General features: G+C 50.6%; 1 protein-coding gene across 1 annotated transcript; it reads right to left on the minus strand.

Annotated features, from left to right (window-relative positions):
• Positions 1 to 10,358: 10,358 nt before the first annotated feature.
• Positions 10,359 to 18,692, minus strand: EXOSC5 (exosome component 5). Its single transcript, XM_080908569.1, has 6 exons — positions 18,479 to 18,692; positions 15,324 to 15,437; positions 14,367 to 14,488; positions 12,877 to 13,017; positions 11,999 to 12,088; positions 10,359 to 10,659 (listed from the first exon to the last, which is right to left on the minus strand). The coding sequence occupies exons 1-6, from the start codon at positions 18,624 to 18,626 to the stop codon at positions 10,567 to 10,569; spliced, it is 708 nt and encodes a 235-aa protein (XP_080764695.1). The 5' UTR covers positions 18,627 to 18,692; the 3' UTR covers positions 10,359 to 10,566.
• Between the last annotated feature and the right edge of the window lie 312 nt (positions 18,693 to 19,004).

Genomic DNA, 19,004 nt, shown 5'->3' on the forward strand with positions numbered 1-19,004 from the left:
AAGCACTCAACCAACTGAGCTAATCCCCAACCCTGTCTCGTGATTTTCATGATTCGATCTGAATGATGTATCAGGAAAAGCAGAGGTGTGATATTGCATTTTGGACATCATGTTATGGGACATAGAATACACAGTGAGGGTCTGGGAGCAGGACTCATTGGCAGAGCCCCTGCCTAGAATCCCCCAGTGAGGGGCTGGGGGCGTGGCTCAGGGGTAGAGCCCCTACCTAGAATCCGCCAGTGAGAGGCTGAGGAAGTGACTAAGGTACAGTTAGTTGCCTATTAGCATGCTGGAGGTCCTGGATTCTCTAGCATAAATCTCTCAATCTCTTTGTCTCTGTCTTTCTCTCTACATTCTAGGACTGTCTCACACACATACACACACACACACACACACACACACACACACACACACACACACACAAGACCCCAGACCTTTCCTAGCCTCCTGGAAGAGGTGGACTGGGGAAACTCTACCAGGCTATAATAATGGAGGCCATAGTTCTACCTTAACAGGAATTCACTACTGAGAGGGCAAGGAGGGTGGGCTGTCACTGAGCTCAATGGTCTGATGGAAAAATGAGGCTGGTAGGAGTTTATACCCTCATCCCCTTAGTCTGAAAGGAAAGCCTACCTGGTGCCAGGCACTGTTTTCTAGCCTCGGGCACTGCTCTGAACAAAAGAGAGTAAAGCCCAGCCCTGTTGGAGCTGATGCTGATGGGAGCAGGCAGGGGCGAGGTTAGCAGCTTTTTAATGGTGTAAAAGACAACCGGAGCACGAGGAAGGAGCTAGTAAATACCTTCTGGTGAAATCCATCCTGGCCCTTGCCCCTGGCATTATCCCTCCCGTGGGTCTCAGTGCCAGCAACTCCGACTGAGCCAAACGTGCTCCCAGACGCCATCTGCTCTCTCCGGGAGTGGGGCCCGTGCCAGCTTGAATGTTTGGACTCTTGGCAAAGTTCCCTTGGCACCCTAGCGCTAGGGAACTCCACGGCCCCACATCAGGCCGAGGGAATCCTCTCGTCTAGCCACATGGAGGGCTGCAGGAAACGGTGACTGTGCAAGCAGGGCGGGCTCCCTGAAGGAGGGAATGTCTTGGAGGGTCAGGAGAGTTCTTCAGTTGAATGAACATGAATTATGAATAATAAATTTGATAAACACGTTACGCGTATTTACCGCCCTTTACTTTGCCAGGCTTTGGGTAAATGTGTGGGCATTTGTTGTTACATCCAAGTTAAATCCATATGTTAGGCTGCTGAAAGGACTGGGGGGGGGAGGGGGGAAGGTAGCTTGCCGCTAAGCCTGATAAACTGTGTTGGATCCCAGGAACGTACCTGATGGAAGAAAAGAATCAACTCCTACAAGTCGTCCTCTGACTTCTACACATGCTTGCTCTATATAGCATGTGCGTACCACACAAAATAAAATAAATAAATGTAATGAAAAAAATCATTAATTGCATGTCATCACATCTAGGAGGTTGGGCATATGTCCTAAGTTTTCAGATGAAGGAATTCAGGTCTAGAGAGATGAAGCTATCTGTGTGGTCCAAATCAAGTGCCTTGAAATGCCTGCAAAGGACCCGTATGCAGAATCTAACCCCCAAATCACGGACACTGACAGCATCCCATCCTAGACCAATCCTTGGCCTCTGTTTTCCGGAGCTTTGCTCAACCTCCCCACCTCGGCTTCTTCCCTTACCCTGGGGTCAGCAAGGGATTCTGCCGTGGGTTGCAGTCTGTTGGCACCGGTTTCATTTGTTTCTGTCAGCACAGGAGCCGGTGCCCTGACCTCAAGCTTCCTTATCTGAAAATTGAAGGGAATGCAGCCCGCGCCAGGTCAGGGGTAATATCCGTACTCATCGGACAAGCTGTGTTCTCGGACCAGTTTCTTCACCTCTCTGCGCCTCTTTGCTGCTGTGTGAAAAAAAAAAAAAAAAAAAAAAAAAGACTATAAACCGTGCTTAGAATTGTTCTGTGGCTCTGCATATTTAAAGCACCTCTTAGAATAAGGCACAAAGCTGTGGTTGATGCTACTATTGTTGTTTGGGGGGGCATCTTTTTGGGTGAGGTCAGTGGGGTCCAGCCATGTTCCAACCAACAGGTTTCGGTCTCCTTAAGGGAGAAGCTGCTGGCTCTGGGGACCCCCCCCCCAGAGTCAGAGAGCCTTCAAGGCCCCCTCCCGGGACGCGGCGGAAAGGCGGAGTCTGGAGCGATTGCTCCGCCTCTCTCCTCTCCAGCGCGCTGCGGGGCTAGGGCGCAGAGACCCAAGCGCAGCTCCGCAGCTCTCAGACCCCGTGCGGGGTGCCCCAGACGCCCCATCTCTGGGCGACAGGGCAAGGTGGGTGCCCTGCGAAACCCAAGGAGGTCGGGCGTCTGGCTGTGGGCGGTGAGAATAGATGGGTACATTGCTCCTTCCCCGGGGTCCTGGCGTTGCAGGTAGGGTGGCGTGGGTGAGGAAAGGATGTGGGCGAACCGCTGGCGGAGACCTGTGCCAGATTTGGAATAATCTGGGGCAGGGGGATCGTAAGATCTTTCTGATTGAGTGTGAACAGTACATATTCTGGAGAGCTAAGGCGACAGGCCAGTGGGGAGATATGTGGCGTCCTGGGCGCAGTGGAAAAGGGGCAAGGTGCGACACCGGTTGAGCTGGACAGGTGTGCAACGGAAGGGATGAGGGCTGAGAAGCGTGGCGGTGGGGGTGTTTGCGGCTTCTGATGCAGCAAAGGTGCGGACTGACTGCAAGGAGGCTCAGGGATACACAGGGATACGTAAGAACGCTGCCGGCCTCAGACATGTTTTTGAGGGGAGCCGCTGTCATTTGCGGCATGTGCTCAAGGGGACTTTTGGCAGATGACAGGTTTGCCTTGAGAAGGGATGGGTGACAGAGGCCCTGGGAACCGAGTGTGAGTGAGGGCTAGGGGCGTGTGGACTAGTCACTGGGTCACTGGGGGTGAGGGATGGATGTGTGCACTCTAGGAGGAAGGATGCGGACCTGTGAACCTGGGGAAGGGAGAGAGTGGGGGTAAGGCTCATGGGACAAACGTGTGTAAGACATGGTTTACAATAATCGTGCAACAGGTATATAATTTTCATTTATTTCTTGGGTTGTTTGGTTTTTCGAGACAGGATTTCTCTGTACTTGCCTTGTGGACCAGGCTGTCCTGGAACTTACAGAGATCCACTTTCCTCTGCCTGCCCAAGTGCAAGGATTAAAGGCGCTTGCTACCACTGCCCAGTGGTATATAATTTCAAAGAAATGGTTTATTTTTATGTGCATCGGTGTTTCGCATGCATGTATGTCTGAGTGAGCATGTTGGATCCCTGGAACTGGGCAGTTGTGAGCTACCATGTGGGTGTTGGGAACTGAACCTGAGCCCCCTCTGGAAGACCAGCCAATGCTCTTAAATACCATTTCTCCAGCTCTTAAGGTGTGTGTGTGTGTTTTGAGGGAGAATCCTAGAACTGATCATCTGCGGCCCTGAATAATGTAAATTAGGCAACCCCCTTTCTAGTCTCAAAGTCTGTTTTTCTATGAATAGAAGCTCACTCATCTGCCCAAACCCGAGACGCGGATGCGTGATGGATGACAGCAAGACTTGTGAAATTTCCATTCGTTTCCCGTTTCCAGGACCCTCTACCACAGCCTCACAGCCATGGACAGCTCCAGCATACAGGAACTCCAGCAACCCTTACTGCCAAGCATAACCTGTGACCTCCTGGCTCCCACGTCCGAGAAACCAGAGCTGGGAACCCCCTTCCCAGAAACTGCCTTTGCGGATTCCCCGAGAGGCTGGCAGCTCCTTCTCCCACCTCTTCCTTCAGTGAGCGCCGGCCTGGGGGAACCTGAGACCCCTGACCTTGAGGTAGGAGCATCAGGTTGATGGTGGTGTTTTCTGCCGAGGTCTGGAGTCTCTCTTGACTGTGAAGGGCTGGCTGGGAGTCTCAGTCTCTGTGAAGCCATGCTGACCTGGAACTCTCTATGTAGACCAGGTCAGTCTTGAACTCAGAGAGATCCACTTGGTCCAAATTCAGATTTATTTTTTTCTTTTTCTTCAGACTTCAACCTCGTTCCTTAATCTTTGTTTGCTGTCTTCCTTCTGACCAGACTATTACTTCTCTTTCTAGAAACCACAAACACTTGGCTTCTGTTGACCGAGTTTTCGAAGTTAAAGTCTAATTTCTTAAAAAAAGAAAAAGAAAACCTAACGTTTATTTGTGTGTGCATGATCTATATGGAGTGAGGCCAGGGCACGCGTGTAGAGGTCGGCATTCCGGAGCATTAGGCTTGGCGGCCAGTGGCTTTACCTGCTGACTTATCTCCCTCCCACTGCTTCAGAATCTTCTTTTAATTTCAGATTTTAGTTTTATGAGTTTAAGACGTTTTATTTTATGTGTGTGGGTGTTTTGCCTGAATATCTGCGCATTATATTCATGCGGTGTCTGTGGAGGCCAGAAGAGGGCGCTGGATCTCTTGGTGCTGACAGAGCTATGAGCCACCATGTGGGTGGGCACTGGGAATCCAACCTGGGTCCTCTGCCAGCCCCCTCACCAATGAGCCATCTCTACAGCCCTTATTTTTAACTGTGTGCGCGCCGATGAGTAAACACATTTCCCACTATCCGGATCTCCTGGAGCTAGCTGGAGTTACAAAGCAGTAACCATTCAGCCATCTCTCCAGCCCCCCACGCTCCCTTTTCTGAGAAGGTCTGGGTATCTTTCCGGGCTGGCCTTACATTCTTCATCCTTTTACCTCAGCCTCCAAGAATGCTGGAGTTACAGGTTTGTGTCAACTGGATGATCATAAAGTTACTTTTTAATGTTTTGTTTTTTTTTTTCTTTCTTTCTGTGTTTTGAGACAGGATTTTTCTGTGTAGACCAGGCTGTCCTGGAACTCAGAGATCCGCCTGCCTCTGCTTCCCGAGTGCTGGGACTAAAGGTGTGCGCCACCGCCACCTGCAGTAGTCATTTTTAGTGTCATATGCCTTCCTCAAACTGTGAAACATGCCATTTTTACATTTAACATTGGTCTTGAGACAAGGCCTGATATTCATGCCAGTCTGGACTTCTCAGCTCACGTTCATTTTTGCCTCAGCCCCTGAGTAACTGGAAATTCAGACCTATGCCATTCCACTTGGTTGTCTTTTGCGAGGTGGTTTCATGTAGCCCAGGCTAGCCTCAAACTCATGTAACTGAAGATGGCTTTGAACTTCTGTTCCCCCGCTTCCACCTCCTGAGATTAGAGGTAGGTACCAGCAAGCTGGTTTTCCCATTTTACTTGGGGCAGGGTCTTGTTAAGTTGCCTAGGCTGACTTTGAACTCACTTCATAATCCCAGCAGGACTTGAAATTTCAGTCCTTGGGACCAGACTTGATTTTTGTCACTTTTTTAAAAAAGATCTCATAGAGTGACTTTATGTCATATTCTGTCAGGTGAGTTGCAAACCTGTCCAGATTCAAGGGGAGGAACATCAGAGTTACATCAAAATGGCATTTGGAGCAAAGTGTTTTGGCACACACCTATAATCCCAGAACTCCAGAGGGAGAGGCAGGTAGATTTCTGGTGGCCAGCCAACACTTGGAACCAAGTTTAGCCCATAATCTTGACACTCGGGAAGTTGAAGCAGATGGTTTCAGACAGCCGGACTACACAGCCTGGGGCTACAGAGAAAGATCATGTCTAAAATCAAAACAGGTTGAAAACAGCCTGCCACATAGTAAAACACCATTTTACCGAATCTGATTGTTTCCGGCATCAAAGGCTTCGACAACTACATTGCACCTCTAAGTTCCCGTCTGTGCCTGGTACATTTGACTGTGTGTCTGGTCACTGTTTGAAAAAAAAAAAGTATTTTTAAGATCAATTACTTGGAGGCCTAGAATGAAGGTATCTTTCTCCAGAGGGGATCTGATTTGCTCCTGGTGAGCTTTCCTGGAGCTACCAGGGTTAGATTCTGTTTTTTTTTTTTTCTTGCTTATTCTTTCCAGGCAGGTCTCATGTAACCCAGGCAGGCTCCTGGTCTTCCTGCCTCTACATCCGGGATGCTGGGATTATAAGCGCACTTGGCTTTAGACTCATTTCTGGCAGGCAGGTTTGTCCTAACGATTGGGGACACTGAAGCATCTTTAATTCTCTGCACCTTCTCACCCCCGAGGTAAAGTCTCCCCACTTCAGATGTTTTCATCCAAGGACTATGAGCAATCTTCCCAAAGTTGGATCCTCAAGAATGAACTTAGTACCCTGGGGGTGGGGTCTCTCTGGAGACCCCCAGAGTCCACTGTTTCCCCTCCAAGGGATCCAGGAGATGGAGAAGGCCCCAGGGAAGCACTGTTCTACGGGGGTGATGGGAGAGGTGGGTGAGGATTACCATCTATGCTTTCTCCTGTGTGCAGGACACGTCATCCAGTGACAGTGACTCAGATGATGATGGGGCGGACCGGCTCTCTCCACTTCTTCCCCATGACCACCTCGGCCTGGCGGTATTCTCTGTGCTGTGTTGTTTTTGGCCCGTGGGCATCGCGGCCTTCTGTCTGGCTCACAAGGTTAGTCTGTGTTTGGGACTGGGAGGGTGCTGGCTTAAGGAAAAAAGAAAAGCAAGAGGAGCTATGCTGTGCTTAGTTGGGATGGGCTGCAGAGAAGCCCCCACATAAAAACACACAGGTTGGACCAGATGTGGTGTGACTGCCTGTGATCCCAGTATTTGGAGGGCTGAGGAGTTTCAAGGCCAACCTGGTTACAAACCAGGATCTTGTCTTCAAAGAACTAAAGCCACAAAAGAACAGGGCTGAGGATGCGGCTCAGTTGGCAGAGTGCTCACCTGGCGGGCAAGGAAGTGCTGGGTGTGTGGCTCAACACCTGAGAGGAAGGCGGGGTGATCTAAACTCAAGGTCATCTTTGGCTACAAAGGGACCTCAGGACAGCCTGTGTTACCTGAGACTTTGTCAAAACAACCAAACGCAAAAATAAAAACGAAGGAAGGAAACTGGAGGAAAACCAAGACACATTTCATGGCTCCAGTGTGGTGGTACTGTCCTCACTTTATTCTTTATGAGACTATGAAAGCTAATGAATGCCCAAAGGTTTCCCTCTTCAGTGAGTGGGAACAATCCCTTTCCTGGGTTTATTGTATAAATCAACTGAGTTACAATACTGGCATACAATAGTGGCATCTGGAAATCCCCCAGTTAGGGTTTCTTTTTATAGCCTCGGCTGTCCTGGAACTCACCCCTGTAGACCAGGCTGACCTTAAACACATAAGAGATCTTTCTGCCTCCCAGTACTGGGATTAAAGGTGTGGTCCACCCTATGTAATACATCCCTTCGTTAAATACCCAGCAACTATGTGGCCCCGACCCTGCCTTGGGAATAGACAAATGGATGGCATGCTGGGTGGGGGCTGGGAGCAGGAGAGCCACAGGAAACAGGATGGAGGGTGAGGGGCACCTTGGTTACCACTGCCCACTGCCTCTACAGACCAACAAGGCTTGGGCCAAGGGGGACGTCCAAGGGGCAGGGGCTGCCTCCCGCCGTGCTCTCCTGCTGGGGGTCCTTGCCGTGGGGCTGGGCCTGTGCACGTATGCGGTTGCCCTGGTAACCCTGGCTGCCTACCTTGCCTCCCGAGACCCGCCCTAGTTGCCCTTCGGCCCCCACTGTGGATGCAGAGACCAGAGGACCATCAAACCCATGAGTAGAATGATCTTGGTGCACCTGGTGGTGACAGCGAGGACCACATCACCCAGAAACGAGTCAGCTGGAGGCCCCTCCCTTTCTGGCCACCCCCACCCAGAAGGAAGCAATGTGAGAGATTAAAGATAACCTGAAGCCAAACCGGATTCTGTCTGTGTCTGTGTGTGTTCAGGGCGGGCAGGTAGGAATATCTGAGAGCAGGAAGGGTCAGGTACAAGACAAGTAGCTTTCGGGATAAATCAAGAACATCAATGCGTTATAGGACGCATTTGTGTTCCAAATTACATCCAGTGATGCTGGAGTACTTTTAGCCCACACTAAGCATTCCAATTCGTTTGTGTTAGCTGACTGTGGCTGACATTAGACCACAGAGTGTGAGGTGGACGTTACAGTATTTTCTTCTCCACAGTCAGCAGCATTAGACTTGACTGGTAGCTGTGTGACCCTAGATCAAATGACTTTATGAACTCATCTCATCTGCAAAATGGGACAAGGTTTACCTCGGCTGAGTGTGCATAAGCGTGTGTGTCTTAGCCTGCCTCTGAGCTTTTCCCCCAGCAGATGGAGAACTACTCGGTAGTCCATAATCAACAGAGAGGAAAATGGTGGTAGAGGACCCGGGAGCTATGCTGGTTCTGGCTGGGGAGGCCAAAGAATAGGACACACGTTCAAGCTGGCCTGGGGGACTGGGATGAACTTAGTGGTAGACCATGCAGGCAGAACAGGTAGGACAGCATATCCCTAGCACCCTGGGGTACAGAGCCAGCCTTAACAACTTAGGGGGACTGACAACCTAAAAACGTAGAGCCGGCACACCCAGCACTCAGGAGGCAGAGGCAGGTGCATCTCTGAGTTTGAGGCCAGCCTGTTCTGCAGAAGGAATTCCAGGACAGCCAGGGCTACACAGAGAGACCCAGTCTGGGGGTGGTTGTGGAGGGCCGGGGCACAGCTCAACAGAAAAGGGCTTGCTCAGAACTCACAAGACCCCGTGTTCACATCCCAAAGCCAGCTGCTGCTGGTGGTGGCTGGCGTATGCCTTATGGTTTTGCACTTGGGAGGCAGAGGCAGGAGGATCTTTGTGAGTTTAAGGTCAGCCTGGTCTGTGTATGAGTTCCAGAACAGTCAGGAGTACAGAGTTGAGACTGTCTTGAAAAACCAAACAAGAGCCACCAAAACAAACAAGTGGATCAAGGGCTAAAGAGATGGCACTGGCTGCTCTTCCAGAGGTCCTGAGTTCAAATCCCAGCAACCACATGGTGGCTCACAACCATCTGTAATGGGATCCGATGCCCTCTTCTGGTGTGTCTGAAGACATCGACAGTGTACTCACAAAAAAAAAAAAAAGTGGACCAATAAATTGCACCTCGGCTTGGCTTCCATGACGTGTGAACATTGCTCCCTCCAGACTTGATTTTTCCTTTTCCTAGCGAAAAGACTCTGGATAGCTCAAACCATCTAGAGATTATACATCTACCTTCCCAAGTAGCTTCCCAAACTCACTTCAACAAGTCCCTGGGTTCCCCACAGAATTGGCCTCACAATCAGAGATCTGCCTGCCTCTGCCTCCCGGGCGGTGGGACTAAAGATGTGTGTGCACACCACTGCCCGGCTATGTAAGGGGTGGATCCTCAAGGGAATGAAGTGTTGGCTGCACCGGGTAAGTAAACCATCTGCCCAGGGCCTGATAACACCAGGTCACGGAGGAAGGTTTTGGTTGTTACACACCACTGACAGACCTTGCTGGAAGAAAACACTTTCCCACTCAGCATTCTGTCCAGCATCTACAAGAGTGAAGACACCTGTCCGTGGGGGTCATGGTGTGTGAGCTAGGTCTAGCATGTGACGCACAAGATAGGATAGGCCCACCCTGGGAACTGTGACCAGGGCCTATTGATCTGTCCTCATGTTGACGGGCTATGGGAGTTAATCTTCAGAAATTCACAAGTGCTTGACTCCAGACCCCTCAGTACCCAAGAGTGTGTGGGCAGACGTGCTGACTGGGCCCCGGCAGCTTGCTTACATATGGGGTGCTCCCAGAATGCTGTTGTTGCCCTGAATAGCCAGCCAGGGCTCTGGGACCAGTCTCATGGCCACCCGGCTCTTGTTTGTGCCATCTTTAGATGAGAACTGTATCAGCCCCATTTCGTAGGGGTGCTGGATGTAATGCCCCCCCCCCACCATGGATATCTCCTCCTTTTCCTCCTGCCTGGACCCCTGGTGTCCTCCTCCATGTTACCCAAGAGCTAGCATACCTTCTTCCTTCAGGGATATTCAGCTCTGTTCTACTCTGTGAAGGCACCCCCTTAGATTTAACTTTGTCTTTGTGTGTGCCAGAGTGCCCAGAGGCCAGGTCTGATCTCCTGGCAGCCGGATTACAGGTGGTTATGAGCCTCCTGATGTGGGTGCTGGGAACTGAACTTGGGCCCTTGGTAAGCACCAGAAGTGTTTTTTAATGGCTGAGCTCTCTCTCCAGAGCATCTGCTTTTTAAAGGTAAGATGAAGCTCATGAAGCCCTGCATGGCATGCGCAGGGTTCTGAGCCACAGAACTATGTGGCTATGCAGTGGGAAATGACCTCTAAGTGCCAAGTGCCAAGGACTACCGGTTCATACCACGACGCTCTTATCCTGGAACATGGGACCTTCCAGACACCAGAATCAGTGGTTGTTGACTCACTCAAGCGACACAGGTGAGCCCTTTTTAATGGTCTCCTGATGAAGGGAGGGTTGTGCCCAGGCCTGGAATGTCCCCCTACACCCCCTCCCTAGCCTGGCACAGGAGCTCCTGCTTCGACAGGACCGGAAGCTACATGGGCACAGACAGAGGCACAGTGGCGGCTGCAGGCGGTGGGCGTGGTGGGAGGGGCGCCCTACCCTGGCTTGTCTCAGCTCTTGGAGTAGCGCCTCTGTAGTGATTCCCGGTAGAAGCGGAAGACGTGCTGTGAGGCAGCTTGGGCAGCAGCCAGACACTGCTGGAGCTGGGAAAGAGAAGCGAGTTACCCCCAAAGGAATCTCTAAGCCTACCACCTCCCCTTCCCGCCTCTCACTACCAGGACAGCCACTTCCTTCTTTACCACCTCTTAACCCCCACCCCACAATGAGACGCATACATCAGGGTAGCAACAATCATCCTGGCCCCGCCTCCTGAGCGCATCACTACGCCTGGCTTTGTAGGGTGCTGGGGATGCATGGGCGACAAAGCCTCTACCAATAAAGCCACATCCTCAAGGCCCTAAGCTTGCTCCCCTCTTTAATATAAAAATCACAGTGCCCGAGCATGCCCTGTGGACATCAAATAACAAGTTGAAGGAGTTGGTTCCCTCCTTTCACCAAGTTGGTCCTGGAGACTAATGTCAGGTGGTTAGGCTTGGCAACAAGAATTTTTAATTTAGAACCATCTTCCTCGCCACCCCCCCCCCAAGCTTTTTCTTAAGGAAAAGAGATTTAAGGAATTTGGGGACCGCGGTTTAAAAGCAACAGGACCTCAAATCCCTGAGATCAGAATCCTCACACCTTAGAAGAACTCAGAGAACTGGAGATCCTGAGAATTAGAGGTATAATCCTTTAACCTTCAAATCTTTTTTTTTTTTCTGCTGCTGTTTGAGACAGGATCTTGGTATGTAGCCCAGGATGATCTCAAACTTAGCAACTCTCCTGCCTCATGGCCTGCTGAGAGTGACTGGACAGACCTACCTAGAGCCTCTGCTCCCTTTGAGACAAATTTTCACTGCACAGTCCAGGCTGGCCTGGAACTCACAGCAGTCCTTTCGCCCCAGCTTCTGTCGTGCTCTGATCACAGCTGTGAGCCCCTAATCCCTACTCAAATAACTGTAAGAGCCATGAAATGGGAGATCTAAACCAAAAGAAATACAGGCACAGACCATTTGACCAGAGTCTCCAAACTGCCCCCTCGGGAGCTCAGAATTCTGGACAGTACTGCTTTGTGCTGACCACTGAGGACCACGACCACTCCATTCAAGCTGAATCCTGCTTTCTGATCTCATCTTTCAGGTTCTCCTTTAAAATGCTACAAAGAAATTCCCCCTTTTTATCCCTTTTTGTTTAAGACAGGATCTCAAACTGTTGCCCTTGCTAACCTTGAATTCAGAACTATGCCCGCCTGCCTCCCAAATGCTCAGATTAAACTTGTGGCTCAGAACCCTGTGCACGCCATGCTGGGGCTTCATGAGCTAAGCCCTGAAAATGCACCCTTCTCCCTAACACCAGCGGGGATGTAAAGAGCTTGCTCTGAGCTGGGACAGAGGCTACGTAGACAGGAGAGAAGGTTCTGGGCTGCACCCCGCCCCCACAGGGTACCTCGGCATCGGAATAGAGCCCCTTGGTGGTGGACATGAGCAGCTTCTGCTCTGCGCTATCCAGGGCAAAGGTCAGGATGGCCCGGGCCTCCTAGGGACGAGAGGTAGAAGGCGTTAAGTATCAGGGAACCTCCTTTCTAAGATCTCAGACAAGCTCAAACAGGAGTAACCAGATCCTTAGCCTCTAGGTCAACTGCAGCGGTCTGTCTGAACAACAGCCCATTCCTAGGTGACCCTTCTCTTCTTTGCTCCTATGTCTTTATTCTGAGCAGTGTCCCCGTCCCACAGGGGAACCACGGGTCACTTCCCAGCTGCCTCCCCACCACCCTTCCTTGCTCTGTCCTTCACAGGCAAGCCAATACCATGGCTCTCTTGACATTAGGTTTTCCTGGTTCTCTGATGGGAACCCGGGAAGCCTCCAGACAAGCATCCCAGTTCCCAGCAGCAGCTGCAGCAAAAGCCAGAGGTGAGGTAAGAGCCTCGAACACTGCACTTTTTTCTGTGCCTGCTGAGGCCCAGCCACACCGCTAGGGTTTCTGACTGCTCCCGTCTCTTCTCCCCGCCTACTCCTCTAGCCCTGCTTCAAACCCTTTTGGTGAAGTGTGGAGAACAGGCTTCCTTATTATTAACACCACGACGCCAGCCCAGGACCTAAGAACCAGAGCTCTGCTCTACGGTTTGGGAGTAAACGCTAGCAAGTTTCTTTTCCGGCTCGTGTAAGTCTGAGTTGGGTTTCTAGCACTCAAAGCTGAATGAGCCTTGCTCAATAGGGCAGAGCCTGCCAAATGTGTCAAGGCTGCGCAAGCCAACTGACTCGTCAGGGTTAGGTCTGGAGGTCTGAGCTGCAGCCCTTCACCGACATCCACTTTCCACGCCTACCTTTTCTTGCTTGGTCGTGGGGTCCAGGACAAGATTGCCATCAGAGTCCAGGGCACAGGTAACCCCACAGAAGAGGGCTCGCATGGGCACGCCTGCATCCACCAGTGCCATGCAGGCAGCATTCAGGCAACAGGCCAAGAGCTGAGCATCACAGACTGGTTAAGGAGAATGTCTTCTGTGGGGCTGGCTGTTAAAACACATTCATTTTTCCCTTTACCTGCTGGTGCCTGTTGCAGACATCACTGACTGATCACAGAGGAGCAGGGTGGCCAGACATGACTAACTGATCACAGAGGAGCAGGGTGGCCAGACATGACTAACTGATCACAGAGGAGCAGGGTGGCCAGACATGACTAACTGATCACAGAGGAGCAGGGTGGCCAGACATCACTGACTGATCACAGAGCATCAGAGTGGAGAGTTGGTACTGGCACCAAGTGGCTGCTGCTCTCCCAGCTATGAGATTAACTGGTTTTCTTCAAGTCTCAGTATCCCTGTGTCAGACGGGACAATACTAGGGAACAGATAAATACACTAAGGAATGTACCAAGTATCATTAGGGAAACAGGGTCAAAGAGAGGGATTCCCAACGTCACACATCAAAGACTCTGAGACTCTGGTGGGCAGCTACCATGCTTAGATAAGGGACCTAATGACCACTCTGCCTGCTTGCTGCTCCCCGGTAGGGAGACAGAAACTCATGTGCAAGTGCAGAGAGGTCACTGGCTTCGGCTCTGAGGTGGCACACGCCTGAGCTTGAGTCCAGCCCTTGTTACCATCTTGCTCCACTGGACAAAACACCGCCTCTCCGAGCTTCAACGTCGTCACCCGAGACAAGGCAATACGAGAAACACACATGCCAGAGCTCTCCAACAAGAGAGCCTATGTCTTGGGATTTTTTTTTTTTTTTTAAAAAGAAGATGCATTTATTTATTTTATTTATATGAGTACACTGTCGCTGTCTTCAGACACGCCAGAAGAGGGCATCAGATCCCATTACAGATGGCTGTGAGCCACCATGTGGTTGCTGGGATTTGAACTCAGGACCTCTGGAAGAGCAGTCAGTGCTCTAACCACTGAGCCGTCTCCAGCCCATGCCTCGGGATTTACACAGGAATCACAGAGCTACCCAGTCCAGGTCCCGTGAGAACTAAATGACTTTACAGTGTGAGGTGCTCAGTGCCAGGCCCAGCAGCACGCAATGAGCCCTGCTGGCTAAGTTTAAAAAGTCACGTGCCACGGCGCTCACATGGTAGTTAGAGGACAACTTATGGGACTTGGTTTTCTCCTACTACCTCATGAGCCTTGAGGACTGAACTCAAGGCTGTCAGGCTGGGCAGCAAGCTCCTTTACCCATTTAACCGTCTTGTTGGCCATGCCCTGGTTTTATGTTCTTTATGAGCTACTGCCTGGCACAGGTCCAAGGTCATCAGAATGGAAGCCGCAGGGGAGGTTCTGGGCACTTTTTGGAGAGGGCCAGGAAAGGATACAGAGCCAGCGTCGCTCACCACCTGCAGCACCACGGTGATTGAGGTACGGGGGTGCAGGGCCCCTAGAACGACCGCCTCACACGTATTCCTGATCAGTCGCTCCCGGCTCTTCTCGGCCACGCCTGGAGAGATGAGAAGCCGTCAGGCTCTTCCCTTCCACCCCGCCATCTTGCTCTCCTCCATTCAGCCTCTGGAGGGAGACTTCAGGAAGGGGCTGTCAGTCTAAGCCTGGGATGGCGCCAACACTTCCAGGAGAAAGCAGTGGAGTCTGAAAGTTTCTGAGTAGCACCTGCTATGGCCAGCCTTGGCCAGGGGTCCACCAGCCAGCCACCCAAGGAGGAATACCCAGAAGTTCCCATACCCTATGTCATTGGCCATATCTACCCCCACCAGAGCAGGCTCACCCCACAACAGATGGGGAGATGACAGAAAAAACAAGTCACTGGGAAGGAAGAGAGGGGAAGAAAGGAGACAAAGACATGGCTCAAGAGAGGGTGGGTTTGGTGGTACAGGTCTGTAATCTTGGGACTTGAGAAGCTCAGGCAGTGGGATCACGGATTTGAGGGCAGCCTAGATTACAAAGAAAGCTCACTACCAGAGGACTTGAGACCCTGTCTCAGAAAGTTGGCCGAGCTGGCTACGTGGCCTTCAGTTCACCCAGGAAAGGCTAATGGCGTGGCTTGGGGCTAGAATGCCTGCCCGGAGCCCACCGGTGAGGATCGGGGAGGCCTAAGCAGACCAGAATCCACCCTGGAAACCCTGGGACTGAATTCCTGGAAGAGCATCCGCCTAGCAGGCAGGATGTTCTGCGCACCATGCCGGGGCAAAGAGCGAGGAGGGCAGGGCAGTGGAGACTGGACACGGTAACCGTGGAGGAGTCGGGTTAGGTCCTCACAAGCTGGATTTTTTTTTGGGGGGGGGTGAGGGCGGGGAGGGGGGTCAGTGGAATCCAGTTACCAGGCAGCCCGATCTTTGGCCTCAGGATCACTTCAAGGGTGGCTTTATTGAAGATTTCTTTGCTGACCTTCACCTCAGCCGGCCCGTAGACTCCAGCCAGGACAGAGGTATCACCTGGGGGGACACAGGGATGCTTTGGTCACTCTGTGCTGCCCTTAGCACCTCTTTCCTCTGCTCGCTCTCTCATCCTTAAGCAGGGAAGCATCTTCCTTATGGCATTTTTATGAAGATCAGGTGACCGTGGCTCAGAGTCAGCATCACACAAGAGGGTGAAGTAAATACCAGCTTTAAAGAGAAACAGTTCACTTCAAACGTATAGGACGCTGACCAGCAGGTGCAGAGCTTACCACAGACTTCAAGCCACTGGTAAATTTTTAGAGGTAGTTGGGGCTGCAGCGATGGCTGAGGTGGTAGTGGTGTGTCGACATGCGCACTGGGAGACAGGAGGATCAGGAAATCAAGATCATCCTTGGTTCCATGCTAAATCTGAGGCTACCCTGAGCTACATGAGACCATCTCAGAGGTCAACCAAACAGAAACCCCTTATTAGATATAATTAAAATATTAACAAGGGCTGGAGAGATGGCTCAGCGGTTAAGAGCACTGACTGCACTTCCAGAGTCCTGAGTTCAATTCCCAGCAACCACATGGTGGCTCACAACCTTCTGTAATGGGATCTGATGCCCTCTTCTGTGTACTCACATACATGAAATAAATAAATCATATCACACACACACACACACACACACACACACACACACATTTTAAAAGGAGAAACAAAAAAGATTGTGATGTGTAGGAGGTCTTAATTTCTTCTCATTTTCCCAGAGTGGTTATGATCGAACCTGGAGAATAAAAGGCCCGGCTTCTAGTTCTGTCCAACCATTACCAGTCCTTGTGGGACTTTGCTGACGTCTGCCTACGCCTCTCTGCACTCAACAGCACCTTCCACGTTTCTGACCGTAACTCCCAATGACCACACCTTACAGCGCAGCTCCAAACTGACATAATGTACGTGAATAAAGGGACCGCAGGCTGGGCTGTCGGGATGGCTCACAACCATTTGTAGCTACGGTTCTTGGGAAGATCACGCCCTTCTGTCCTGCTCAGGCACCAGGGACATCCATAAAAAACAACAACAAAAACCCCAAACAACAACAGTAACAACTCCAATAATTAAAAAAAAAAAAAAAAAAAAAAGTTAGGGGTGTCACTCTGTGGTGGGGCTAAGTCCAAAGCAAAAAACAGAATGGCAGGCCTACACAGGCAGCTTCAGGTTTTCACCGGACTTCATGAAATCAGGCTCTAATTGGTCAAAGCTGGGTCCTGACCATGCTATGTAGCTGAGTGAGCCTGACATGAACTTCCCCGCTTGCCTTTATCTCCCTGGCGATGGGAATAGGGGTTCTGTACCATCGGGTTTTGGTTTTTGTTTCTTTTTATTAATTTTACTTTTAAGATACTGTGCAGGCTAGTCACTTTTTTTTTTTGTTTTGTATTTTGCCAGCTAAGCACAAGTTAGCCATACCTGGAAAGAGGAAACTGAACTGAGAAGCCACCTCCATTAGACTGGCTTATAGGCAAGTCTGCAGGGGCATTTTCTTTTTCTTTCCTTCTTTTTTCTTGAGGCGGGGTCTTGCTGCATGACCCTATAGGGCATTCTATTGAACAACTGATATGGAAGGGCCGCAATCACTGGGGGCAATGCCACCACCGGGCAGGCGATCCTGGGTTCTGTATGAAAGCAAGCTGATCAAGCCATGAAAAGCAAGGCTTCTTTCATGATTCACCTCCTGCTTCAATGGGCTTGGGATATGTAAACCAAACAAACCCTTTCCTCCCCAAGTTGCTTTTGGTCATGAGAATCCTAATGAGGGCAGATAGGAAGTAATAGGGTTACTGTGTCATTTATCACATATACCCATCATGTTCTCTGCCTGCCGAGCCACAGCTGCCACGCCCCTTCCCATAGGGTGTTTCTGCAGGAGCCTTTGAGGTCAGCGTCTGCAACATTCTTTTTGAAAGTCTGCAAGGTCTCCAACTTGCAACATGGGAGGGTTCCCTTTCTGTTTCTTATATTCCAAGAGACAGGAGATGCTGAACTCAGCAAGTGAGGGCCAGCGTGGGATGAGAGCACTATACATCTGTGGGTACTTTCCAAGAAAACCCAATGGGACATGCTCTTAGCTCCAACATCTGCCCTGAAACCAGAGGAGACCCAATTAGACTCAGAAACTTTCTGGAGCTACATTCTTGCTTTGTTATATAGACTGTGCTCTCGGTGAGCAGGGGAGTCTCTTCCTTTCCACCATCTCTACGACGGGGCTACAGAAATTCTCTTTAGTCCCTAGAATGTATTTTAAATTACGTGCATGCATACATGTATGAGCATCTCTCTCTCTCTGTGTATATATAAAAGAAAAACATCATGTGCCTGTGTGTGGACATCTTCTCTGTGTGCTTAGTAACCATAAGGTGATCAGCCCTTAACATCTCAAACACAACTCGCCACTGTCAACTCCATCTCTGCCCGCTTCATCTGTCTACTCTGGTAGTTTCTCACCCTCCCATGACCTCTCAAAGTTGGCTGGCCGAACCGGGATACAGGGTTATCCACATAAGAGACCTCTCTTTTTCTCTCTATTCATTTACTCTGATGAGATGTGTATACCAAGGGAAGGTACGTTTTCTCAAATGATGGGACGGGAGAAGGGGAGACACTTGTCAGCCCAGGATGGGAGGATCATCTTCAATCTGAAGATCATTTACTTGGGTATTTATCATCTACCACCGTAATTATATTTAAATCAGTGGTGGTGATGTGTCTGTCTCAAAAGCTATTTATGCAAATAAACACCTAATCTTCAACCGGTGTTGTATGAACCCAGAAGTGTATTTTAAGAAATCTAGTCACAGGTAATATCTGCCTTGGTGAAATACCTATTCTGGAATATTCACTCTTCCGAGATATTTACCAGACTGGCCAAATCATTTCTTCTCGAGTTGGTAGGTGGGTATACTCAATACCTAGAAGTAAGTTTTTCAAAGAGGTGGGCACACTTAGTCACTGCATTACACTACACAGTAACCGCTCTTCAAAAACCCTTCTTCGGTGAGGATGGTGCGCGCTGAGTTAAACCTGGTGAGGGTCGTACCTTGCAAAAAAGAAGCAGATCCATCCGGCCGGGACAGCAGGTTTTGCTCACAAGCAAAGTGCCGGAGGCTGCAGACTGGACTTCGAGAGCTGGACTCTGTTCCGGTGTCAGTGAGTACCTTGGCGTCTGCACGCTTTGCTCCCTCCATAGCCGCTGACCACGCGCGCCGCGGTTCCTACCGTAGCTTCCGCTCAGCCGCGCGCACAAATCTACCCGCCGCGTACCTACCGCGCATGCGCTAGTCTAGGACTTGGCTCTAGCACGTGGCTTAGCGTTTACTAACAATCTGGTTCCGCCCACCTCCACCTCCCAATTCTGGCAAAGCCATTGGACAATAGGGAATAGGGGGCGGGACTTGGAGTAGGTCCATTTTGCCCAAGGTCCGGGGCCCTGAACCCTGAAGGTTCAAGTCAGGTTGTCCTTTTTATTGCCTGATATTGGAACAACTACAAGCAGACGACTGGAGCAGTTTTAGGGAATAAAATCTGCCACCTTACTTTTTTATGTGTCTTTGTCGCAAGGCGGT

Source organism: Micromys minutus (genome assembly GCF_963924665.1).
Source record: "Micromys minutus genome assembly, chromosome: 32".
NCBI lineage: Eukaryota > Metazoa > Chordata > Mammalia > Rodentia > Muridae > Micromys > Micromys minutus.